Below are 25,655 nucleotides of genomic sequence, written 5' to 3' on the forward strand. Positions count from 1 at the left end.
TGGAATGGCCTTGGGTCCTTGAAAGGGCAGCTTCAATGAGAGCCCTCTCAGCCCCACTCACCTCACAGGGTGTCTGTTGTGGGGGGAGAAGATAAAGGAGATTGTAAGGCGCTCTGAGTCTCTGATTCAGAGAGAAGGGCGGGGTATAAACCTGCAATCTTCTTCTTCTTCAATATTGGCCACATTTTCAAAGGAACTTAGGCCTGGACAGCATTTTACAAAGCACTGAATTATTCAAAGTTATTTTAGGACACTGGGCTTAACGTTTGCTAGGCTGAATCTTAAACTAATTTTCCCTTAAGCAAAACATGGAGAGAACTGAGTAAATGAAGTTATTTGTCAGAAGACCCATTCTGTTGGTTTTCTGATGTAGACTTTCCCGGTGACGGTATTGATTTAGCGTTTGAAGCCACAACAGTACCACATGGGGGTTTCTGCAAGTTAATTTTTCACTTGACTGGCGTTTGGGGCCCGCAGCTCACCATGTTTGTTAAGAGCCTGGAGGCTTCTTGGATGTTGCCCTGCCGAAGGCTTCCGTAGGCCAGGTCCAGCCCTATCTGAGTCAGCTCCTCTAGCTTCTGAGCAGGATCGCCAGTCATCCGGAAAAAGGTCTGTGCTTCTGGCAGCTTGTTGTTTAAAACAGCATTGGCAACAATTTCCTGAAAGGGTAAAAAACAACAACACCCAAAGTATGTTTGCAGCACAGTAACTGCTTTTGGAGATTCCTAAAAAATCAAGTGCTCCTTCTTGGAAGAGGCAGTTGAACTAGTTAAAACAATCCAGTACTGAGAAAAGCAAAATGTACTGTTCACCTCACGTTTGGTGTAGTGGTGAAGTGCGCAGACTCTTATCTGGGAGAACCAGGTTTGATTCCCCACCCCTCCACTTACGGCTGTAGGAGTGGCCTTGGGTCAGCAATAGCTATCGCAGGAGTTGTCCTTGAAAGGGCAGCTGCTGTGAGAGCTCTCTCACAGCAGCTGCCCTTTCAAGGACAACTCCTGCGATAGCCATTGCTGACCCAAGGCCACCTACTTCACAGGGTGTCTGCTGGGGTGGGGGGGGAGAGGTAAAGGAGACTGTAAGGCCTCTGAGATTCAGAGTGAAGGGCAGGATATAAATCCAATATCATTTTCTTCAGTCCCCACCCTGATTCATGGAGTTTCTAGCTGCTAAATACGAACTAAACACGGCCCTAGCTGGTTTGTTTTGTACTTATAATGTAACAAGTCTAGAAAGCCTTCAGAGAGGCTGGGTTCATCTACCTCTGTGCTGCACTGCTCCCACGCTTGGCGTTGCTGCACTCCGGGCACATCTTCTTCGAGATCCCAGGGCGTGCTTGGGATGCTGGACTGCTTATGTGGGAACTTTAGCATAAATGCCCGAAGTTTAGTGATGTAGCTGGTTAAAATATTCACACATCCATTCAGATTTTCATCCAGTTCTGTGAAGTATCAGAAAGACGCTCCATCAGGCAATCATCAAATCAACAAGTCGAATCAACACATCGACAACAAATCAGTCATCCCCCTTGTGCTGCTTTTCACATAGGCAGAGGACGGTGTGTGCGCATTCTTTCACGCATGCCAAGGCAGGACGGGGCAGAGTCACCACTAACAACAATCCTATCTGAGTTAACCCATTTGGTGGCACCCTCATTCTGCTGGTCCACCCGGAGACCCGGTGTTGGGATGCAGGGCCGAAGCTGTACTGAAAAGACCAAGATTCAAATCCTTATTTGACTGAGCCTTTCAGCAAGTCCCTCTCTCTCGCAGCCTCTCCTCTCTTTCAAGATTACCGTGCAGCTTAAATAGGGAAATAAAGCTCTGTCTCTCAGACCTCTTTGGTGGAAAAGTACCGACATGAGTAGACAATGAGACCATGGAACTGCTAACATTCAGGGGGTTTTTTGTAGCAGGAACTCCTTTGCATATCAGGTCATACCCCTTTGAATTGCCAATCCTCCTGGAGCTTACAGCAGGTCCTGTACTAACAGCTCTGTAAGCTCTTGGAGGACTGGCTACATCAGGGGCGTGTGGCCTAATATGCAAAGGAGTTCCTGCTACGAAAAAGCCCTGCTAACATCCTTCACAAGCACAGGAACCACACCGCAGCAGCTGGCCCTCCAAGGATCGGGGAGTCAGTTCAGCTGAAATGCAGGCACAAGGAGTTAGCACCGGTACTGTGAACTGCATGTGCTCAGCCTCACCTTCCGTGTGGACAAAAATCTCACAGAGCTGTTTGTTAAGGAAATTCAGCGTGAGGCTCAGCAGCTGCTCAGAGAAGTGTTTGCTCTGCGCTTCCGAGTCGTTTTCTTGGATTGCCAAACAAAGCAGGTCCAAGGCCGGCCTCAGTTCTTCAACGCCTGTAAGAGAAAACACAGAAGATCACCTCAGAGGGCCAAAATATATTTTCATAACAGGAATGAAGTTTGCTTCCATTTTCACTGGGGCAACTGACTGCATGCCGTTTACCCTGTGAGGCATTTTGAAAAGATGGAGTACGATGCTACCCCAAGGGACCTCTCCCAAGCTGACTCATCCGCAGGGTCTTCTCAGCCCCCCTGCAGCCCCCATTCCCCTAGATGCAGCCAGGGCAGCATTAATTCAAAGCAGATGAGCCCTGTTGCTCTCGGGCTCGCTATACCTGCAAAACTTTGCACAAAGAGCAATGCCTGTTTGTACCTTCAAGCTGTTTTACTTACTCTTCAAGTAAAAATCTGATGTGGTGCTCGAAGTCTGGTCTTGCAAGGAGCAAGCTGAAGTGAGACTGAAAAGATTCTCCTTGTTCTTTAGGAAAAAATCCACAGTGTCCAGCTGACGGTTCTCCAAGCCAGCCTAAACAAAAGGGAAGAGGCTGTGAAGAAGTTCAGCTTTGCTGAGGCTTATTACTACTGGCTGCATTCAGATGTCATGAGAGCTGTAGCTCAGAAGCCACCACTCGGTTTCCTGTAATAATTCCAGATGGGTTTACATGAAGCAAAATAAAATAGGAGCCCAGGCCAGGGCACCTTCAAGAATTTCAAGAACTAACAAAATTTGTGGCAGGGAAGGAGCTTTTGGGAATCGCCTGATATCTGAAGAATTGCACAGTGATTCCTGAAACCTCTTACCCTGCCACAAATTTTTGTTAGTCTTCAAGGCGCTGCTGGACTCTGGCTCTTTGCTAAAACCTGTTCCAGCATAAGCTTCCATGAGTAAAGCACCACATTCTCAGATTCACTGAAGCTCATGCCGGTTTATTGTAATACTGGAATGCTGGCTGCCCAAAATGGTTTGCTGGTGGGTGCTAAACTGAAAGAGGGCTTGGCCAAGTATGTCTGTCTCTCAGGCCAGGTATGTTGTCTTTACCTCTAAGGCATGTATGGGAATGGAACATCTTCCCCATCCGTTGAGGCGGCAAAGAGAATCCACCGTGCCGGCGCTTCCATGGATTATCAGCCTGTTTAAGAATTCTTCTTGAGTTAAGCCAAACAGAACCAAGGAGAGGCCAGGCTCTAAAGGTTCAAGTTTAAAAAAGGAGAGATGAGTCATATATATTATGTACCATCAACACATGTGGTGCTTTACGGTTATGAAAGGCAGCACAACCTCCTCTAATTACTTCCTAGCACTTAAGAACGAAGACTTCTTTCTGCCTTGAAAGTCAGCTCCCAGACTGCCTCTTGGTTGCTGTCACTGATTCTCACCTGAAAGAATAAGACTTAAGTGCTCCTCTTGGCCGCTTTCCACAAAGAAGGAATTCCTGCCCACATAAGAAAGCACAAGATCTTGAGTCTCCAAGTCCCACAGAACCAGAGTCAGTCCTTCGCCCTCGCCTGAGAGGGTGAACAATGCACTGAAACCTGTCACAGACTTGCATTCCATTTTCACGCAGCCTTCCGGCTCTCCTGGATGCAGGCTCTTCCACCACCTGTCGCGCTCCTTTGCGGTTTTGTGATCTCTCCTCCTTGTGTTTGAAAAGACGTAAGCGACATCCTGAATAAGGGAGGTCTCGGCAGTTTCATGGACCTTACAGTCACGGTGCTCGAGATGCAGATGGTGTCGATACCAAGGCAAGTAAACATCAGCTACCAAATTCGGAAAATAAACTCTTTTGGTTTTTTCATATAATGAAGTTAAGTGTGCCTTCCAGGACCTAGGGAAAGGAGAAAAAATTTGCCACCATTTTAATTGATGATGCCAAAAGTGTCCAAGACAGGGTAGCCAAACAGTGGCTCTTTCACACATATTGGAAGCATCACCCCGTCTGCTGGCTTGGAAAAGGCATTTCTCTCTTTAAATCACTTCTCCAAGCCAAGACAACTGGCAGCTTGGAGAATGCAGTTAAAGCTGCTTTCTTTCCATCTCTTCTTCCTTCCTTCCTCCCTTCTGTTCTCAAACACCTGGTGTTCATGACTTGTGGCTCTCAAACATCTGATGTTTATTCTTTGCGGTTCTTACCTTAAGCAAGTTTGGCCAGCCCTGGTCTAAGAGAAGCTAAACAGGGTTATCACAACAAAGATATAGATCATTACCTACAACGAGGGCCCCCATGAGCCCCACGGCACCCAGCCATCCACACCTTTCCTGGAGCTGCCAAGTGTTTTTAGAAAGTGGGCAGGGCCAGGTGGGGCTTTGGCCCACCAAGGCTTCTGATTGGCCATTGGAGAATTGATTGGCTGTGCAGAAACACTGCTTTAGCAGCAGCTGTCACCACAACACAAGGATCTTCACTGTGTGACTGAAAGTAAGCTCTAGCAACTGCTTTGCAGCTGGCTCTGCAAAGCTGGAACTCATTTGCATATTAGGCTACATACCCCTGATGGCACCATTGTTTCATGCAGGGCTTTTTTGTACAAAAAGCCCAGCAGGAACTCATTTGCATATTAGACCACATCCCCTGACACCAAGCCAGTCGGAACTGCATTCCTGTGCGTTCCTGCTAAAAAAAAAATAAATCCCTGATTTTGTGGCTGGATCCATCCTGCTGTGCCAAAATTCTAAAGGTGCCCACCGGCTCAGCAAGGTTTGGGGCCTCTGTTCTACATATGGTCTGTCTACTGTAGCTGAGACCACTTCTGGGAGTAATGAAATCAGCGTTCACATATTTGGTGCCTTGGCTCGGAAAGAAGGCCAGGGCTCTCAGCTTACACTCTTGCTGTTTTGCCCTCTTGAATTATTTTAATAGCAGAAGAAGCAGCTCATGCCAGAACAATAAAAGGGAACTCATATGTGAATAATCTGGCTCATCTCCTGCATTTTAAGAGACATAGCAACAGGTGAGTTGGCCTACCTGTCTGTCCGAAATGCCTGGTTAAGAAGTGTCATACTGTAATCAGAGCTCCTGAGATCATCCTCATCCATCTCCTTCAGCTGTTCTACAGGGAGGCTGTCAACATTTCTCTTACAGAGTAAATGCCCAGGATATTCTCTGTTGGAAAAGAGACGTCCCCATTAGTTATCACTCAGCGGCCTCCCAATATTGTACGAATTACCATCCCCCCCACCCCTAAACATAGTATGGGATACAATTACACACAGCTCTTTCCATAGCACCAGTCCAAAAACAAACCCAAAATTTCACCCCTCAAGTGCCTCTCCCACTTACTGCTGCTGTCTTTTCATCTCCAGATGGGTCTCATGACCAATGTTCCCTCTAAGCTATGGCATCTGTGAACAAAAACCCTACTTTGTGAGCTGCTGGCATTGAAGTTGGGAACTCCTGCATGAATTAGTGCGCTCAGGGGCCATCCTTCCTGAGCAGGCTGAGCTAAGACAAAAATGTGTGAGCCACAGGATAAAAAACTGTGAGCTAGCTCACATGAACTCAGCTTAGAGGGAACACTGGTCATGACCATAATCTATATGAGACTGCCTGGACATCAAAAATGACAAATAAAACCAGATTTCCAGATGCTCAAGAGGGACATCTCTGCCAGACTAATTGGTGCCCCAAATTAACCTTACAGAATATACAGATACTGTTAATAACCAGTACGAAATACAAAGATTAGGGAAACTCTTTGGGACAGAGCAATGATAATCCAACTTGGAAGGCACCAAAATATGGATAAATCAGCTGAATAATGTGGCAGCAATGTCTTCTGCAAGCAAACCGACCAACGAATACTGGGGTGATTGATTGGGTTTCACACAAGGAAACTGCCTCGAAAGCTCTTGTGATCCCATCTTCATGATGCAAAGCCAAGAGGACATTGCTTCAAGGAACACTAAAAGGTAAAGGCAGTCCCCTGTGCAAGCACCAGTCGTTTCTGACTCTGGGGTGACGTTGCTTTCACAGTGTTTTCACGGCAGACTTTTTACGGGGTGGTTTGCCATTGCCTTCCCCAGTCATCTACACTTTTCCCCCAGCAAGCAGGGGACTCATTTTACTCACCTCAGAAGGATGCAAGGATATAAAAGCTTTATATCTCTGCTAAAGGTAAAAAGGTAAAGGAAAGGTCCCCTGTGCAAGCACCAGTCGTTTCCGACTCTGGGGTGACGTTGCTCTCACAACGTTTTCACAGCAGACTCTTTACGGGGTGGTTTGCCATTGCCTTCCCCAGTCATCTACACTTTCCCCCCAGCAAGCTGGGGACTTATTTTACTGACCTCAGAAGGATGGAAGGCGGAGTCAACCTCGAAACAGCTACCTGATCCTGGCTTCCGCTGGGATCGAACTGAGGTCGTGAGCAGAGGGCTCCAACTGCAGTATTGCAGATTTTCCACTCTGCACCACGGGGCTCTTCCTCGAGGAACACCATCAAGCAATTAAACCTGAAAATCTACAAGCCTACCTGAAATATAAATCAAGGTCAACCGCCGCAGCACAGCCTGAGGAGTTGGTGATAACAGCAACACTGAGATCATGGGAGACCGTCAGTGAGGTCAGGGGCGACAGGACAGCTGGGTTCTTCTCTTCTGCCCCCTCTGCTTGATAGAGAGCAACATCAACATAGGCCAGATACGTTCCATCTACTGCATCAAAGACATCTGTGCACGAATGTCAAAGAAAATCCCTGGCCCAACCCTGTAAGAAGCACAACATGCAAAGGAAGCCTTGCCATCCCAGGAGTACAGGGAAAGAAGACACAGTTTCCTGTCTGAGAGAGCGGAGTGCAGCATTCCAGACTGTAGTGCTTGTGCCATGCTCTGTGACAGCAAATGACATTGGGCCACCATTAGAAAAAATCTGCTTCTGCTGGGCAGAGCCACTCTCTGCAGTTTCAAATTCTTCTTCCTGGTCAGGTCGGTTCACACCTTCCCCTTTCAATTGCACTTTTTCTATTTGCAGTTATGGAGAGTTGACTTTATGCAATAGTTTCATCAGCTGCTTGCTGTTTTTGTTTCTCTTAATACTATAATTCCTGCAGCTTTCTCACACATATTACTGTAAAGCTTCAGAACAACCCTTGTGACAGACGGAGAGCCGTACCAAGACTACTGGCAAAAGTCCGGTGGCACCTTAAAAACTAACAGCGTTTATTCCAGCATGAGCTTTTGTGAGACAGAGCTCACTGAGGCTTCAGGTGCTACAGGTAAGGCAGGTGGATTATTACCCACATATTACAGAGGGGGCAGGCCCTGGGACGGACAGATCACCTTGTCCCCAAGACCACCCAGCAAGGCTGTGCCAAAGAGATTCAATCCAGGTACTTCACGGTCCACACGTTTTATCCTCTTACCTACCAGGTTAGTTTCCTTGGGCAACTCTTCTTGATAGACTTCAGTTAATTGTTTTAACTGATTTATTATTACAGAATCAGAGTTGGAAGGGACCTACAGGGTCATCTAGTCCAACCCCCTGCACAAAGCAGGAAATTCACAAATACCTCTCCCCACACCCACAGTTACCCATGCCCAGAAGATGGTAAAAAAAACCTCCAGGATCCCTTGCAAAACTGGCCTGGAGAAAAATTGCTTTGTGATCTTAAAGTCGTAATCAGCATTTCCCTAGGTGTGTAAGAAAGGGTCATGAGAACTAAGGCCTGATGTAACCCTTCCTGTCCTCCTTCTCACGATCTCCCTAATTTACTGAATCAGCATTGCTGTCAGGTGGCCATCTAGCCTCTCTTTTAAAACCTCCAAGACGGAGAGCCCACCACCTCCCAAGGAAGCCTGTTCCACTGAGGAACTGCTCCAACTGTCAGGAAGTTCTTCCAAATGCTTAGCCAGAAACATTTCTTATTTAATTTGAACCCACTGGTTCTGGTCCAATCTGGGACAACAGCAAACTGTGCAATCCTCTTTATGGCAGCCCTCCCAGTTGTTGTTGTTGCCTCTCTAGGCTCCTTCAACCTTTCTGCATAGGACTTGGCCCCAGGCCCCTCACCATCTTCATTGCTCTCTCTGGACACATTCCAGCTTGTCTATATCTTTCATAAACTGTGGTGCCCAAAACTGAACAAAATACTCTACATGAGGTCTAATCAGTATGAACCAACTCAAGAACATAGATCCAGGCGAGCAGCTGTATTGCAGCAGAACAAAGTTAGAGTCCAGTTACTCCTTTAAGACCAACAAAGTTCATACCATGAATAAAACTTTGCTGGTCTTAAATGTGCCACTGGTTGTACACTGCTCATGTAGACACTAAACGGACTTAGCTTTACATAGAAATAAGTCTGATGGAGTCCACTGGTGTGAAGCCTCAACTAAATATACAACCCCAGCTGAATATAGCAACAACGTCAGACAGCGGAAATTCTTTAAAGAGACTAGCATTTAATCTTAACTTTTTTAAATTCAAGAGTTGGCAGGCTGCCTAGCTTTCAACAAACTTCAGGTCTATATTCCTCCCACTTAAAGGCACATTTTCCCTATAAAGGATACAGATCCACCCAGACTCATCTAACAAGATGACAACGCCTCTGCAAAAGGAAGCATCCACAATCCTTTCCAAAACTTGTGGTGACAAGTCAAGGAAAAAGCAGTCTTCCACATCTTCGGCCTCCCGCGCTCCTCCCGGAAAAGCAAGGCGCACAACGATAAAGTTGTTGAGCATCAGGAAAGCTCTGTTGTTTTCAAATGAGAGCACTCTCAAAGAAGAGACTGGTGGTAAACCTGAACGAGGAGGTAAAAAGGACATTCTCAGATGCAGCAGCAAAACACAGAAGTAGCCACAAAGCCAGGATGAGTCTCTCTCTCTCACTCCCCCACCCTGAAAAGGGGAGAAGCCACTGTTGGTCTTTCCTATCGTTCAAGCAAACAAGTGCAGACACATGTCAAATAGCTCACTTCATACAATCCAAAGGAGAGTAACATCCTTCAAAGCTCACAGAGACTGCATGGTACATTTCATAAGCGATATGGGAAGTGACCATGGCTCAGTGGCAGAGCAACTGTTTGGCATGCAGAAGGTCCCAGGTTCAATTTCCAGCATCTCCAGTTAAAAGAACCAGGCAATGGGAAAGATGTCCGCCTAAGACCCCGGAGAGCAGCTGCCAGTCTGAGTAGACAATGCTGACTTCAGTGGACTGATTCAGTATAAGATAGTTTCACACATCCAATACCTGCCTAATCAAGTTACATCTCTTCCTCACAAGTTTCAGTCCCTGCAACTCAGAGGGCTGCTAGCTCCCAGAGCAATCCCAATCTATGGCATGGATTTACTCTGCAAGCCACCCCAAATAAACTAGAACATGACTTTTCATATGAATGTTACATTTACAGACACTCACTAATGTTTTTTTGTTCGATCAGCTTCTTTAGCCTGTCTTCACTGCAGCTGTGCAAGAGCATCACTTCACATTTTCGCACCTTTGTAAGAACTTCATACACAGAAAGTTCACGGGTCTGGCTTAGAGTCAGTAGCTTCAGTTTGTCCACTGCCGGATCATTGTCTTCAACATTCTCCCACACAAAGCTGGGAAACAATATTTTAAATACACAATCTTTACCTCTCATTCTTGTCTTCTGAACATCTAAGCATCCTGTGGTTTAGAAAGATATTGCCCGTGATACCATTCAGCATAATATCTGATTTTCTAAATAGATTTATTATCTGTTTTTTCTGCTGAGAGGGGCTTACAGAACAGAAGCACTGACTAACAATTCTAAAAATGATCACAGCATTAGAGAGTTAAGCACAGGAGCTGCCCTGGGCAAATTTCAAGACACAGACTCCAGCAAGCAACAATAACTCATTCTGCCTTATAAAATACAAAATATAACAAAACAGAGATCACAGTGTATTAAGATGTATAAACAGAAAAAACACTGTGACTAATGACTGTTGTGGAAAAAGTTTATCTAAACTCTCTTATTTAAAAAGAGTTCATCTAAAGTTTATCTTATCTAAAGTTTATCTGACTCTCTTATTTAATGTCTCACCCCATTTATGTATCAATGGAATAAAATCTATACTCAAATTACAAATGATTATAATTCACACAAACCCCTCCCACTTCTTCACACTTTATACCACAATGTGGGCAAAGTATATAAGTTAACACATCACAACGTGGACAAGAGCCACTAAGTGTTGTTTTGTATTTATATTTTACAATTTCAACAGGCAAACAAAAAACCCAGTGACTGTTTCCTGTTACTCTGAACTCAAAGGGCAACACACAGAACGCAGGGAAGGTGGGTTCTTATCCTCGCATCAGGATTTCAGAGCAAGTCATGTAAGTAAAACGCATGCTTCATGCACGTCCCCCGCAAGGCCTTCACCGTGGTGGCCCCTGGGCCTCCTTCCATTGGAAGGTGCAGAGAGGAGCCGGAAGTGGGGGCGGGGTCAGGCCTGGCCTTGCCTTGCCTGGGGCGAGGAGGACTTCCGTCCCAGGCACTGCGGGCTGCCAACTCTGGGCGGGGGAGTTCCTGGAGCCTTGGGGGTGGGGCCCCAGCAGGAGTCCTCCCTCCCCGGCTGCCAATTCCTCCAGGCCCCACCGGGAAAGGCTCCCTCCTCGTCCCGACTCACTCCAGGCAGGCGCCGGGCAGGGCGACGAGGGCGGGCCGGCCTCCTCCTTCCCCGGCCCAGCGGAGCTCCCCCTGGGAGGCGAGGGCCAGGGCCTCGTGGCGGCGGCTGAGCTTGGCCCGGGCGAGGGGCCCCGGCGGTGTCGGTGGCGCCTGGAGAGGCAGCAGGAGGACGGGCAGCGCCGCCCGGGCCATCTTCTCCACAGGCAGGCGGGACTACATCCCCCAGAAGGCCCGAGCGCAGGGGCAGTGCACGCCGGGAGGTGTAGTCCCCGCTTCAGGCTCCCGCAGCGCCCATTGGTCCCCTCGTGACGCAGCCGCCCTCCTTCCGGTCCCCGCCCCAGCGGCGGCCGGAAGTGGCCCTCTGAGGCGGATCGGAGCGGGCCGGTCGATGGAGGCTGCCGGGCGGGATGCTGTCGCTGGTGCCGGGCCTGGGGCTGCTGTGGCGGGCGTGGTGGTGGAGGCGGCGGCCCTCGAGCGGGGGCCATGAGCAGCAGCAGCCGGCGGCCGGGCGGGGGAGCAGCGGCGGCGCCATGGAGCAGGAGCGGGCCCTCGAGGTCTACGGTCAGTGGCCTGCGTGGGAGGGAGAAGCCGGAAGGAAGCCCCTCTGCCGCAAATACGAAGCTCTGCATGCTGAGCGCGAGAGTCGCGTGGAAGGAAGGAAGGGGAGGGAGAGGCGGAGAGGAAGCAACTTTATACGTCCCCATATGTTCCCCAGAGAGCGCTGCCATCTAGCTCACAAAATCTTCTGGAAGTCATTAGGGTTCCAGAAGTGCCGTGTTATTAGGTCATTAGGGCTCAAGTGCCGTGTTCTACTGGAGAAAGTTTTCCTTCCAGACGTTTCGTTCTCGGCTGCGGAGAACATCCTCAGTGGCGTTGCAGCCGGAGCAGGCGCTCTGACCTTCTTGGCTGCTGTGCATTGAGTGGGGCCAGGGCTGCTGGAGAGCTGCTATTTCTAGGCTGGAGGGGGTGTGATGAAAGGGCAATTGGTTTGTGGATGTGCCACAGGAGGTGGTGGCGGCTACAACAATGGGCGCATCCACAAACCAATTGCCCTTTCACCACACCCCCTCCAGCCTAGAAATAGCAGCTCTCCAGCAGCCCTGGCCTCACTCAATGCACAGCAGCCAAGAAGGTCAGAGCGCCTGCTCCGGTTGCATCGCCACTGAGGATGTTCTCTGCAGCCGAGAACGAAACGTCTGGAAGGAAAACTTTCTCCAGTAGAACACGGCACTTGAGCCCGGAAGATTCTACAAACCCTAATGATGTTGCCAGCCGTGAAAACCTGAAATCTGGGCCAAAGGAGGCCAAATTAAAAACAACTAGAGAGCAGGCCTTCTCGAGACAGGCACCCCAGTGGTGGAACCAGCTGCCGGAGGAGGTGCGGGCCCTGCGGGATCTCAGTCCGTTCCATAGGGCTTGCAAAACCGCCCTCTTCCAACTAGCTTTCTAAAACAGAACTTGGTAGTAACGTCAAGCCATCTTTGTACATACTGAGACTGTGGCACTGAGATTAAGTTATACTGGTTTTGGACTGTTTATTTAATATATTTAACCTATGAATTGTATTTTAGCTGTATTATCTTGTTTTTTTATTGTTATAACATGGTTTTTACCATGTCCTGCAAGCCGCCCTGAGCCTGCTTCGGCAGGGAGGGCAGGGTATAAATAAAAATTTATTATTATTATTAACTTTAGCTTTAAGTGCATTCTCCAAGCCACTGGCTAACTTGGCTTGGAGAAGTGATTTAAAGAGACGAATACCTTCTCCAAGCTGGCTGATGGGGTGGGGTGGGGGGGCTTCGAGAGCCACACAATATGTGTGAAGGAGCCACATGTGGCTTCCAAGCCACAGTCTGGCCACCCCTGGTATGTAGAATAAAGAACTTTTAAAATGTATATTTTATTTTGTTTGCTTAAATTTTTATCCTGTCCTCTCCCCAAGCGGACTCAGGGTGGCTAACAATCATTTTAAAGCAACAATATTAGATTTCAGTTTTAAAATGGTAAAACTTAAATAATTAAGCAATTAAAACGACATAATAGGTGCCACACAGAAAAATTAATCGTCAAAACCGCAAATCAGGATATGAACTTCCATGGCTTGCTTCTTAAGATATATAGAGCAAAGAAAAAACACGCTTAGTATTTGTGGCAGCAGAAATTGCAAAATTCCTTCTGTTTCCTTCTATTCCAGCACTTTAAAGGCTTAACATGGTTTGGGGCACGGGAGGAGCATTTGAGAGAGTCTGTTCACTTTTTTGGATACAGCTGAAACGTGAGTCCATCTGTCCTTGTATCTTGGAGAGTGGGACAGTGATTTCATATCCAAGATATAAGGGCAAATGTGTCAAGCATGCAAGTTATTTTTAATATAAAGCTGTATTAGTTAGACTGTTACTGTACCATTGATGCATATCAAAGCTATGTAACCCCTTCCTTAGTTCTCACCTTCTGTAACAAATGCAGGAATGCCTGCTTTGGAGATAGTGCCTCCCGAGACAGTTCCCAAGCTCAAGCCTGGGACTCAGGATGTTTCTAACCGCAAAAGATAGTCAAATGCATAGTTGTAGCAATTCACACGCTCATGATAGAATTCCGCGTTATCTTCCCTTTGATGTATCCCTTAAAGCCAGATGCCATACACTGGAATGTATCACTTTCAAGTTGTTCCATCTATGAGCACAATGGATTATCAATAAACTAAGACTTTGTTTCTAAATCATCGCTTGGTTCTTTTGAAACTTCCATGCTTGACAAGATGGACTAATTAACTGTATCTGAAGAAGCGCTTGCTGTTTCCTGTTATCAGAGACAGACTAACCCAGGTACCCTTCTTGACGCCTTTTGGTTCTCATACAGACATAATCCGGACTATCCGGGACCCCGAGAAGCCCAACACCCTGGAGGAGCTGGACGTGGTGACGGAGAGCTGCGTGGAAGTGCAGGAGATCTGTGAAGATGAGTTCTTGGTGACAATCAGGTTCACACCAACTGTCCCTCATTGCTCGTTGGCTACGCTCATTGGTAGGGCCTGTCCTTGCTGTAGAGCCTGTGGGGAAAAGGAGTAAAGCTGCAGCTGTGGGGGGGGGGGGGGGGCTTTGGGGACCAGTGGTTTTGCTTGTTTCATTTGGAAGGGTATATTTGCAAGCAGCACAGAAATACAGCTGAGTTTTGGGTTCCAGTGCTGACTCTAATTTGTGGCGCTTTCCACCACCAAACTGTTCTCTAGCATGTCTGTTAGTTATCTTTTATATGAAAATACAAACCAGTGTATTTAGTAATGAAATAGGGAAGCACTGAACTGCCCTCTTAGAGCAAGCTGCTTGTTGTCAGCAGCTGTGACACCAAACTCTTCTGTTTTTTGCTTGCCAACGAGTCTAGGGACTGGTCCCACATGTGGTTGCAAGGGTTAGTGGCCTGTTAGTGTTTGGATCATTTAAGAAATTCAACCTCCTTTGGCTTCCACGGCAGCCACTACATTGCATGCTGGTGGTGGGTAGGGTTCTCTTGATGTGCCTTCGTGATGAGGCATCAAGAGGCAAGGATTAAATTATTTAGCACCCACTCTCCTGAGGCTGAGGTTCTGGCACAACAGAAGGGTTGCTGCCTCCCGCTCCTCCATTGACTGCAGCCGTGTAATCCTGAAAGAAGGCCCAGTGAAGGGCAAAGTCCAGAATGTTGCAAGAAGCTCTTTGCTGTCTGGTGTGAAATGTTGGGGGGGAGCTCTCACATCTTTTTCCTATCTCTGAACACAAACTGCTCTAAGATAGCAGACAGGTACAACAGCTTGCAGTGTGTGAGCGCTATTTGGAGTTTTTGCATGTAGAAAACAAAAGCATTTTTAAATAATAAGCCAAATACCACAACTTTGAATTCTGTGTGATTTGTAAATAACACATTGTATGCCGTTAAAGCAGTAAAAGGAGTTTAAGTTTCGTAAAGCATTACATATATTTCATTTTTTCCAGTCTTTAGCTAAATCTTGCTTTTCTCCCCGGTGGCTTCAGAATTACTGTAAACTTTACATTCTCTGGCTGAATCACTTCGCTTTGTGACCGTTTGGCAAAGAGATCATTAAATGGTGTTTTTCAGTGTCGCGCAGAAAGAAAATTAATGTCTTTTCAATTATAGGGCTGTGTTTGAGGATCAAGCTTCAGAGATGTTTGCCTTTTAAACACAAGGTATGTTGTCCTTGCATTAGCATTTGTATCAAAAATATTTGAGAAGTGAGTTGCCAGGAACAAGTATGTTCAGATTTCACCCTTTTCCTGCTCTGTCTTCTCCCCCCCCCCCCAATATTTTTTATTCAGTTTGTAATAAAAGGAATAGGGAATACAGAAAAGAAAGGGGGAAGGGAAGGAAGGAAGGAAGAAAATTAATCATATTATTATCTGTGACTTCTGAGGGTGCTGTTGTGGAAAGATACATGGTGAAGCCCATTTTAAGTTCAAGTAAGAATCTAAATGGGCTGGCATCCTAACTTCTGCCAGTGAAAGGAATATGACTCTTTGCCACATGTATGTCCTGCAGTCCTGTCTGACCCTTGTAAAGTAAGTTGCTGGTGTCATGGAGCTCATGTGGTGGAAGGGGGACAGAAATCTCACTGTCTCTTCTGTCAAAGGAGCTGCAGTAACAGAAGGGAGGAGAGGGTGGTTTTTACCTGTGTCCCATGCAGCTCCTGGAAATGTATTTTGCCTGGATTGGAAGACTCAGCTTGGGGAAAGAGAATGGAGCAAAGATCAGTAGTAGTTAGCATTCCATCTGTGGGTGTGCCACTGTCTAGCTTCCCCAAGATAATGGAGACTTCCTTAAAAGACTTTGGTATGGGGAAATTCAGGGTATTTCTGTATTCAGTCCCTCATGCAGAATGTGATTTTGAAAGAGAAGAAAACAAAATGAAGCAGGAGAAAGTGAAGGCAGTGAAACGATGGCATGTTTCTTAGTTAGGAAGGTCCACTGAAAGCAGCAGAGTGCAGGATGCAGCTGGCTCTCACCACCACACAGCCTGCAGCCCTGGTGTGATTTTATTTATATATATCCCGCCCATTCCAAAACGGACTCAGGGCAATTAACAGTCATAATAAAACCAACATCTCAATTACAGTACAAAATATAAATAATTTACAATTTAAAACACAATATTGGTGCTGATGGTGATTTGCTAGAGACCCTTCTCATAGCTGGATACATGTGAGGTTGTAGTGTTTTGAGCCAGCTGTGTGAGTAGCAGTGTGTATTCTGTACAGATACTTGGACTCCTGTGTTAAACGAATAAAACTTCTTTAAACCCGCTCTCTCTCCTGCAGCTGGAAATCTACATATCAGAGGGAATGCATTCCACTGAGGAGGACAGTAAGTGTGTCTTCATTTTGTTTTTCCAAACCATCTGGCCCACTGATGTTCATGCAAGTGAAGGCTGTGTGACTTTGCTAGTGTGGAATATGCTAGGGGCTGATGTAGCCATGCTTTCCACATGTTTTATGCACCTCAGCCCTTTGTGAGAAATAGTTGGCATGAGGAAATTAGTCACCCTAGCAAATTGGTACGCAACAGTTGCAGCATAGAAAAATTTAGCTTGGTACGACAGGACTCTTAAAAAACCCTTTTGTTGGTGGGGGTGGGGTCTAATTTTTGCCTTTAAAGAAAACCTGTTTAAAAATAACTCAGCTGCTCTGGGATCACCAAATTAGGGATGGGGGTAATGTTTGTTTTTCATGTTACTTTGAAGGTTACTTAATATAGTTTGAAAGAATGCAATAAGAAAAAGGGAAGTTATATCCACGGTAGCTTTGGAGCCTTTCATGCCTGGTTTTTGTTCATTAAATTCTAACTGATCAGAGATGCAGCAGAAATGTTTTTTGCCTAAACTGCTATCTATTTACAGCAAAGCAGTTCAGGGCTTTATAGGTGAACTTCATTATCTCCCCCCGCCCCTTTAACTTGAAGCAGGAAGCTGGAACTTGAGTCAGGACTTGTTTTACTTCCAGGGCTCAGTTCAAGAAATGCAAAGTGATGGATGGTCTCTGAGCACTAGCAAAGTGCCTTTTAAAGTTATGGAGTGACTTTAACCAGTCTTTCATAAACTAATATACATTTAATATAAAACCAGGGCTTTTTTTTAAAAGGCAGTTGTGCCTTGTTGTGGCTTTGTGCGTGTCTAATGAGAGTACTTTTCAGCCTTAGAAAGAGGGATCACACTTATGGGATGCAGATAAGTAGCAGAGTCTTTTTCAACTTAACTTTCTGCAGTTTCATTCTGTGCGGGAAAGGACACAAGTAACAGAGTTCTGCACAGAAGGTTTTGCGCACTGGCTCATCCCAGTAATTAGTGGCCATTAATCAATACTGAACCAACTTTGTCGTCCTTCTCTCCGCCCCCCCCCCCCCCAGCCTTGGAAATTGCTGCAGATGAAGAGGCTTTAGTCTGAGTGACACAGTACTAGCCAGTCCTCTGGCCAGGAGGCAAGCTGCAGGGCCCTGCTTCTAGTATCCAGTAGAAAGTGGCCATTCCCTGTGATGTCAGCTTCTGCATTCCTGCTTGTTGCAATTTCAAGACTATATTATGCCACAACAAGATTTCAAGAAGTATAGACACCCACTGCCGCATCTTAAAAGTCTCTGAGAGACACCCAACAAGTTCCAATTCTTGATTGATATGTCATACTTGCACCCCATTTTCCCCCTGACTTACAGTAAATTCTAACATGTACTTTTGTTTATACAGTTCATGTGTTTTATAGGAATGTTTAGTGAATGGGGTTTTCTGGGTGTTCTTTCACTGTTTGTTGCAGTCAACAAGCAAATAAATGACAAAGAAAGAGTCGCAGCTGCCATGGAGAATCCAAACCTGCGGGAGATCGTGGAGCAGTGCGTCCTGGAGCCGGAGTAGCCCTTGGCCTGAGAGTTCGTTCTCAGGCATCTTTAGGGTTGGTGTTTTGGGAAAACGTGGAGGCCTTTGATATTAAAAGGGTCTCTTGTAGCTTCTGTATATATATTTTTAAAATAACTTTATTAAAATAGTTTAAATTAAAAAGGGAGGGGTATGAAGACGCAAAATGGTCAAACTTAAATGAGTGTAAAGGATATGTAACTTTTGATGAGAAGAGATTTTATATAAAGATTGAGCCATTTGCTACCTAATTAATTCATATAATGTTGAAATGAATGCTGCTTTTGAAGGTTATTTCTCCACTTTGTGGTGGTGAAGTATTTTTTTCATAGCATCACTGGAAAAGATGAATAAAATACGATGTTCTTGTAATTGTCTTTCAGTATTAAAGGGTTATTTTGTTGTTTAAGAAGGTACAACAAATCAGATTAAAAAACTGGCATCACTTTGAAAATGGGATTAAATATTGGGTTATAGTCAGAATTTTTGCAGCAATATTTCTGTTCCGTTTGAGCAATTTTAGTGAAGATTAAGTTATAGATACCTATTAAACGGGTTGTAGAAAGAGAATGGGTTCAGGATGGTGTGCGTGGTTCTCCCATCCTCTGTTTTATCCTCACAACAATCCTATGAGGTTGTTTAGACTGAGGATTTGAATGTGAGTCTCTCAGGTCCTAGAATGCTTGTATGCTTGCACTAAATTGGCTTGAATTTATGACTAACTCTAAAATTCCTCGTTGTGTGCAGAAATTCCATTTCCTTACCAGCCAATACAGTTTATTCTTTTGTCAGAGTTCAGAACATTACACCCACGCTGGTTCAGAGCAGTGGTCAGTAGAGCCAGCATCCTGGGTGATACAGTGGTCTACCAGTTACTATGGAGGGCAAAGAGTTCCAAATACATCATTTTAGTAAAACAAATTTTGAATCCAATTAGGCACCTCTACAGCCAGCAGAAGTTTATTCAAGGTATAAGCTTTCATGTGCAGGCACACGTCCTCAGATACATAGAAATGGAAGTTAATGTTTCATATACTTAGGCAGAGACACCTGTTATCTTCCATTTCAGAGGATCTGAGGAAGTTGTGTGCAATAAACTTTTGTTAGTCTTAAAGATGCTACTGGACTCGAAATTTGTTCTATTGATTCAGACCAAAACAGCTGCACGCCTGGATCTGTCATTTTAATAAGTTATTATAATGTATTGAGAAAAGCAGCACTTTATTACGTAGTAACATTTCCCCCCCTGCAGTTAAAAGTTCAGTTCAGTATTGTTCAGCTTCATTAGAATTTGGCTCGTAGAAATGCTCAGCTTTCTCCCCCCAAAATGAGAGGATTCTTGATGCTTTTTGGGGAGGGCAAGAGAGGGAGGGCTTCAAGTGTCCTGGCCCCACTGGTGGACCTCCTGATGGCACTTGGGTTTTTTTGCCACTGTGTGACACAGAGTGTTGGACTGGATGGGCTGTTGGCCTGATCCAACATGGCTTCTCTTATGTTCTTAGGATATGAAGACTTAATTTTCTTTAAAAAAAAAAAAAGCAGTCTGTTTGGATACTTGGTGTCTGCTGAATATTTTTACCCTGCTCTTCTCCATCCCCCTCCATTTTATACCCTACAGCACTCTGTGGGTAGATCAGGCTAAGAGCCGTGTTGACAGAAGATCACTCAGGAAGTTTCCTGGCAGTTGGGATTTGTACTTGATTTCCTGGGCCCCCCCAACTGCTCTTCCACACCAGCTGAAATTCTGTCATGTTTCTGCTTGATGAGAGTAAAGTTGTTAATGGTCTCCAGATGTGTGTTTTAAATATTAATAACCTGGCATCAACAGAATGCATTCCTCCAAAGTTCAAAGCCCTGTTCCTCTTTGCCAGCAGAGGGCCTTCCAGCACTGAGGACCCCTTCCTTCCTTCCTTGCCGTATGTTTCACTATTGGGTGTTTGTCTGGAACATTTCCTAAAAGCAGTGATGAGGGTAGCTATCCCATGGCGAGTTCTCAAGGTTGGATTCTCCCCAGTTGAGTATTACAGAGCAGCTCCGTAACCCAAGGCACAGCAGATAAACCGTCTTTTATAGTACCTAGGAATTCTGTTCATTGACACTTTTGTCCCATCAGACTGAAATTTGGCACAGGCTACCCTTGGCATGTGTAAGCTGCTCCACTTTCAGAAAAATCTTGTTTTAAAAATGTCCTGGTTACAGAAGCAGAAAAACATTTATTGACAGTTGGGCAAATGTCCTCTTTAGTCTTGTCTGGTGGGTCAGCAGGGCAGCTAGCAGCCACTCAGCCACTCCCTGGAAGGGCTGGAGAAGCCGGGGTGTGTTTTTTTTGTTAGCTACGGCTTTCGATGGGCTAGGAAGGTCTTGCCTCAGGAGACTTCAAAAATCTCAGGCTGCCTTTTGGGTGTGGGCAAAGGAAAATAGTTAAAGAATGGTGATAGGATTTTGTTTTCGAAGGAGTGGCTGAAAGAAACCCTTTGCTTGCAGATTTGTAATATCTCGAGAGTCCATTTTTGGGAAGAAAGCTTGACTGTTCTCTGTACTTCTACATTATCAACTGTAACATTATGAATGGGCCGCCCAGCAAGACTATATTGCGCCTGTTAATCCTCTTTTCTGAACTTCTTTATTCCCTTTTCCCTGGGAATAAATAAAAATGTCTGCTCTTTTCCCTCATGGATGCTGGACTTGATTCCATTCAGAAGTCACTTGAGTTAAGTCTGTCAGGTAGAGGGTTGGATCCAGCTTAGTTCTGGTGGCCCCTTCTTACATACTCAGGGAAATGCTGATTGACACTTTGGGGTCAGTCAGAAATTTTTCTCCAGGCCAGGTTGGTAAGGGATCCTAGAGGGTTTTGCTGTCTTCTGGGCATGGAGTAGGGATCACTGGGGATGTGTGGGTGCGGGGGAGGAGGTATTTGTGAATTTCCTGTATTGTGCAGGGGGTTGGACTAGATGACTCTGGAGGTCCCTTCCAACTCTGATTCTGTGATCCTATCACACTGCCTCAGTGTTATTTAAGACCCTGTCCCAAGTGCAAAGCCACTGTGTCAAGGGCCGATATTTCTCAATAAGCAGTCTTTTGTTTTAAATCAAAGCTGTTTTATTGTTAGAAACTCAGAAGCTGTATAAGCCTTGGGAGTAATGACGTATACAGGGTTACACAGTTGCTATATAGGATATCTTCAAAGGTTACATTACAGATGCATACTTGAGTCACGGGTTCAAAGGTTGCTAAACACTATCTTTTTTATTACTAAGGAATTTAGGCTATTAAAAACATCTCCTTTTCTCACACTTCCATAGCAGAAGATAAGAGTTGTCTGTGTGAACCTGTGGGAGAGGCGACTTGAAAGTGGTACCAGCCAGGCTGTAGCATAAACATCCTTGGGCCAGATGGATTTATTACTTGCCCAATTGTTGTAAATAAGGGGGGTGCAGTTGAGAGCTGGTGACCTGCTCTATGTCTTAGAAAAAACCATGTTACAGAAATAAGCGCACTTGACACACTGATGTTTTTGATGCCTATCTGTACTTAAAACAGACCTTTTCATTTTAAATGTAGTCATTCTAAAACATTCCACCTGCCCTTGCTCATTTGGTGGAGCTCTGTTGTAGTAATATACAGTGGTGCAGTTTCAACGTTCCCATTGGTGTTACTCCTTGAAGCTTAGGCCAAGTATGACCTTGTGTTTGGTCATTAAACTCAGCTTTGTGAATGAAGCAAAACTGCTTAGCAGAGAAAGACTGAGCTCCAGCGTCCCAGATTAGCTAGCGAGGAAGACAGCTGGGCTGTTAGGAAAGCAGTTGTGTACACATGAACGCTATCGGGGCTTCCTCTGTTTTTTTTTTTTTGCATCGTGGTGTAATTACACTGTTGTACAATATCCTAATTGCGCAGGAATCCAGTAGCACCTTTAAGACCAACAAAGTTTTATTTGGAATGGAAGCTTTTGTGTGCATGCGTGGTCTTAAAGGTGCCACTGGACTCCAACTTTGTTCCATTGCTTCAGACCAACCTGGCTCTACCTGATTGGGCAGGAGCATTTCCCATTCCTTCCATTGGATCTGTTTTGAAGTCTGAGTTTCCCATAGGTCAGTTTCATACCTCTTTATCTCTGCTACTGAGGGAAGCTGAGGATTAGGGTTGTGGTTTGTTGCCTATGTTGAATTTGTTGTGGTTTGTTGCCTATGGTTGTGGTTTGTTGCCTATGTTGTGGTTTGTTTGCCTATGTTGAATTTGTTCTAATAGTTACTTGCAGAGTTCTTCAGCAGAAGAACTCCTAACAGCACACATTCAAGCAGGGGCTTCTGAGGTTTTGCTCAGCAGTGATCCTGTGTGTTGTGTGACAAACTGTGTTTGAGAGTTAAGAGATCGGCAACTAGTTTGCAATATGGCATGGAAATTAACCGCTCATCTGAAAAGAGCTCCATTTGGGCTGCCACAAGTCCTTTGTGTGGGCCTTAGTACTCTTTAGTTTAAATGAGTTAGATTACTCTTATTATTTCAAACCCGAGGTTCCTTTGCCCCTGTTCTGCTAGTCCAGAGTTGAGAATTCTCTCATTTGAGTGGGATTTCGGCACTTTTAACTCTCAGCCCCCTCCCTTGTTAGTTATTAATCTGTGTTCCTCCAGCACATCCATAAACAATTCCTTGTGATAGTAAAACGAAGCTGTCCCTGCTGATTACCAGAAGAGCACGAGCAAGGGGAGCCTCCAGGTCTGCAGGAGAACAGGACTTTCCTTCTCCTGATCAGACGGAAGGCTCTCGTGCTGTCATGGAAGGCCAAGCACAGCCACCCTCTGCTGCGTTAAGGACTGGGAGCTGAAGGGGGCTGGTGGGAAACTTGCAGTCCACCTCATTAAAGAAGCATCTCTAAGCTGCCCTATGGGGTGGGCAGTGGTGCTTGACCAGGAAGCAGTCTCTTTTCTGACCCTTTAACCTTGGAGCTGTAGGGCAAATTCCCATGGGGCAGGATTTCTGAGCCTTGGCTATTGAACGGCAAGATATTCTGTGGAGGAAGAAACAGACGTGCCCCAAAGCTGGGAAATGCAGCTCTCGAGGGGAACTGGGTGTGGTTGCTGGGGGAGAAGCAAGTTTGTTCTGTAGTACTCAGCTGTGGCCCCTCCATGCTTGGAGCTTTCTCTGGAACTCCTTGATGGCATCTCTTCAGTGGGCATTTTCTTTGCCAAGAAATGGTTCCCCAAAGTTTTTCTAGGTTTGGTGTGATTGCATATTGTACCAGCAGAGTCTCTCCTATTGTATAGGGAAAGTGGGTCAAATGCATTGCTAAAGGCTGCTTTGTAAGCCAGGGGCCCTCTTGCCTACCTTGCAAGGTTCTTGCTGCTGAGAGGCATTATGTTAAGCCTTTGGTCTCACATGTTTCCTGCTGAAGCTGTTCCCAGCATGCAGATGTTCCCAGCTGGTACCCACCTCTGCAAAGAGCCAAGTGCCGCCTCCTGCTGCACTCTCTGTGGGCTGAGACAGCAAAAAAATTGTCACAGCTGCTGTGCAGAGTCATTTCTTCCATATAAAAGTATTTAGACAGCATTGTTTTCTTTGGATGAATTTTCTGGGTTGGCTCTTCCAGGATTTAGAAGGGGTTGGGGAAGGTGAACAGACTCCCAATTCCCTGTGCCTGGAATTCTTGCTTCTTGAACTCAAATTGGGGCAACTGAGTAGTCGGGAAGCTTGTGTGAGATGGGACATACTATTATTCTTGGGTTCAGTGTGTGAATGTGGCTGCGGCATTAGAGGGCTGGCTGAAACTATTCAGAGGGCAGCAGGAAAAGGCTGGGCCTATCACAAAATCAAACTCTCAAGATTCAGTGACTGAAAATGTGTCTGTCCGCAAACCTCTGAACTATTACTTTCTGGTGTGCTTTCTTTGTTGAAATAGTTTGTTAGCTTTAAATTTTTAATTATCCAAAAACTGGTATTTCCCCACTAACATCTGTGCTGACCAGAGAGAAGAATTAAGTTGGGGGTTTTTTTTGGGGGGGGGGGGATTCTGTACTTAAATGGAAAGTGGAATATTTTATGATAGATGGTATGAAAAATTTCTTGGTGAACAGTCCTAAACAGGTCTACTCAGATTCAGGTGGGTAGCTGTGCTGCTCTGAAGTAGCAAAACAAAGTTTGAGTCCAGTCAGGCCCCTTGAAGACCAACAAAGTTTTGTTCCAGGTATGAGCTTTTGAGTGCAAGCACACTTCCTCAGATACAGTGAAACGCAATTTCCTCCACCATTACATATAGGAAGAGAAAGTGGTGGGGTGGGAGTTGTCAGCCCCCCCCCTTCTTATATTCAATTTCACTGTGTCTGTTTGTCTGAAGTCGCAGAGCTAAGTGTGAGTCCAGGGGAACCTTAAGACAACTGGACTCAAACTGTGTTCTGGATCTGAGGAGGTGTGCCTGCACATGAATAAAGCTTTGTAGGTCTACTCAGAGTAAGTCTCATGTTATTCAATGGGGCTTACTTCCCCAAAAGTGCCCTCAGAACTGCATCTTTAGAGAGGCTGTCATCTAAATGTCCTGTGTTTAGATTAACACTTGGAACTCCATGTGTAGTAAACCTACATCAAGGCCTGACTGGGTTCCATGTGTGCTGTTGTCTCAGTCCCAGGCTAAGCAGAGCTACCCTCTTCTGACCCCATTGACTTGAATGGGCACAAGATGGAATTCTGCTTAGGATGGAACTGTAAGGAAGGAGTGGGGGGGGGGGGCTGGAGAAAGCACAAGAAACTGTTCATAATACACAAAACAGGATCTGTCTGAGGCTGCAAAATGTATTTTGCAAAGATTGTCAATAAGCAGACGTCTGGGGGTGGTGGTGTCCACTGTCCCAACAAATGACAGGAAAAACAGAAGAAAATGCACCACACCCCCCCCTTTCCTGTTGCGGCTTCATCTTACAGCAGAGTTTGGGTCCAGCATCTAGTCTCCTCGGTTTTGATTCTGAGGAAGTTTCCCAGAGGACCAAACATCTGCTAAACCAGTTGTAGGAGCTGGAGCCAAATCGGCAAATAAATGGTGGTACAGAGCGAAGCCCAGAAGACTAAAGTGGTGTGACGCAGTCGGCCGAGGCCACAAGCGTCTCTGCGTGGCTCATATCAGGTGCAGCTGCCTAGCGCCTTGAAAGTGCTATAACTCGGTCAAGAGGAGGGAAGAGGAGCCAGGGTTTTTTTTTTTAAACAAATAAATGTGTTTTGAAAAGATTACGGTGCTGGTTGATCTTGCTGCACTGAAGGAAACAAAGATTTTGTTTTATCAGAATGATAACTGCTACCTGAATTTATTTATTTAAAATGGCCTTGTCTCAAGGTGGCTAACAAAACAACAAGAAGTTGCATCCTAACAAAACACCATCTGGCAATATCAGGCCTGGGGGACGGCTGCATATGGACCTTTCTGCATCAAGTCTCAACTCCAGTTTTCAAATCTCGGGTCCTGGTCAAACACCCTTTTATTCAACATTTAAGTCCTTTGAGAATGCATGGGAGAGATACCAGGAAGGGTTCTTATGAACACATCACTGAACTGCCTTGAATTCTGAGTTGTGTTTAGAGAGGAGTTTGGGGGTCTTGCATATACATCGATTTATTCTTGAACAATGATTGGCTTTGATGAATTATCAGTCTCCAGCGAGGTAGGGGCCTCCTTTGTAACATCACGTGAAGCTGTCTCATACTGAATCCGACCCTTTAGGGGTCCATCAAAGTATTGTCCGCTCAGACTGGCAGCGGCTCTCCTGGATTCCATGGCGGAAACTCCCTCTTCTTAATCCACTCCCTACTGCTATAAGACTGCAAGTCTTTGAGTCCTGGTCAGTGCAAAGTCCAGATGTTCCAGGTTTTCTACAGCAAAAAGATTG

The 25,655-nt window shown here is 45.7% G+C and overlaps 2 protein-coding genes across 2 annotated transcripts in view; one reads left to right on the forward strand and one right to left on the reverse strand.

Moving 5' to 3' along the window:
• Positions 1-11,090, reverse strand: part of SPG11 (SPG11 vesicle trafficking associated, spatacsin) — a 45,130-nt gene extending 34,040 nt beyond the window's left edge. The window contains exons 1-11 of the mRNA XM_060260356.1: positions 10,900-11,090; positions 9,659-9,843; positions 8,811-9,041; positions 6,776-6,971; positions 5,272-5,409; positions 3,686-4,134; positions 3,348-3,493; positions 2,702-2,834; positions 2,207-2,362; positions 1,263-1,441; positions 483-659 (exon numbers count right to left, since the gene is read on the reverse strand). Coding sequence (XP_060116339.1) covers positions 483-659; positions 1,263-1,441; positions 2,207-2,362; positions 2,702-2,834; positions 3,348-3,493; positions 3,686-4,134; positions 5,272-5,409; positions 6,776-6,971; positions 8,811-9,041; positions 9,659-9,843; positions 10,900-11,090 — 2,181 coding nt within the window. The remainder of the gene's footprint in view (positions 1-482; positions 660-1,262; positions 1,442-2,206; positions 2,363-2,701; positions 2,835-3,347; positions 3,494-3,685; positions 4,135-5,271; positions 5,410-6,775; positions 6,972-8,810; positions 9,042-9,658; positions 9,844-10,899) is intronic.
• A 214-nt stretch (positions 11,091-11,304) lies between these two features.
• Positions 11,305-18,163, forward strand: CIAO2A (cytosolic iron-sulfur assembly component 2A). Its single transcript, XM_060259817.1, has 5 exons — positions 11,305-11,459; positions 13,758-13,922; positions 15,030-15,079; positions 16,205-16,250; positions 17,690-18,163. The coding sequence occupies exons 1-5, from the start codon at positions 11,306-11,308 to the stop codon at positions 17,785-17,787; spliced, it is 513 nt and encodes a 170-aa protein (XP_060115800.1). The 5' UTR covers position 11,305; the 3' UTR covers positions 17,788-18,163.
• The last annotated feature ends 7,492 nt before the right edge of the window (positions 18,164-25,655 follow it).

This window comes from Heteronotia binoei, chromosome 19 (genome assembly GCF_032191835.1).
Source record: "Heteronotia binoei isolate CCM8104 ecotype False Entrance Well chromosome 19, APGP_CSIRO_Hbin_v1, whole genome shotgun sequence".
Taxonomy (NCBI): Eukaryota; Metazoa; Chordata; class Lepidosauria; order Squamata; family Gekkonidae; genus Heteronotia; species Heteronotia binoei.

Bases quoted from the DNA above. Each gene is read 5' to 3' on its own strand.
- CIAO2A (XM_060259817.1), top strand. From the start codon at position 11,306: ATGCTGTCGCTGGTGCCGGGCCTGGGGCTGCTGTGGCGGGCGTGGTGG. The intron at 11,460-13,757 runs GTCAGTGGCCTG...GTTCTCATACAG, and splicing joins GCGGGCCCTCGAGGTCTACG to ACATAATCCGGACTATCCGG. The intron at 16,251-17,689 runs GTAAGTGTGTCT...TGTTTGTTGCAG, and splicing joins GCATTCCACTGAGGAGGACA to TCAACAAGCAAATAAATGAC.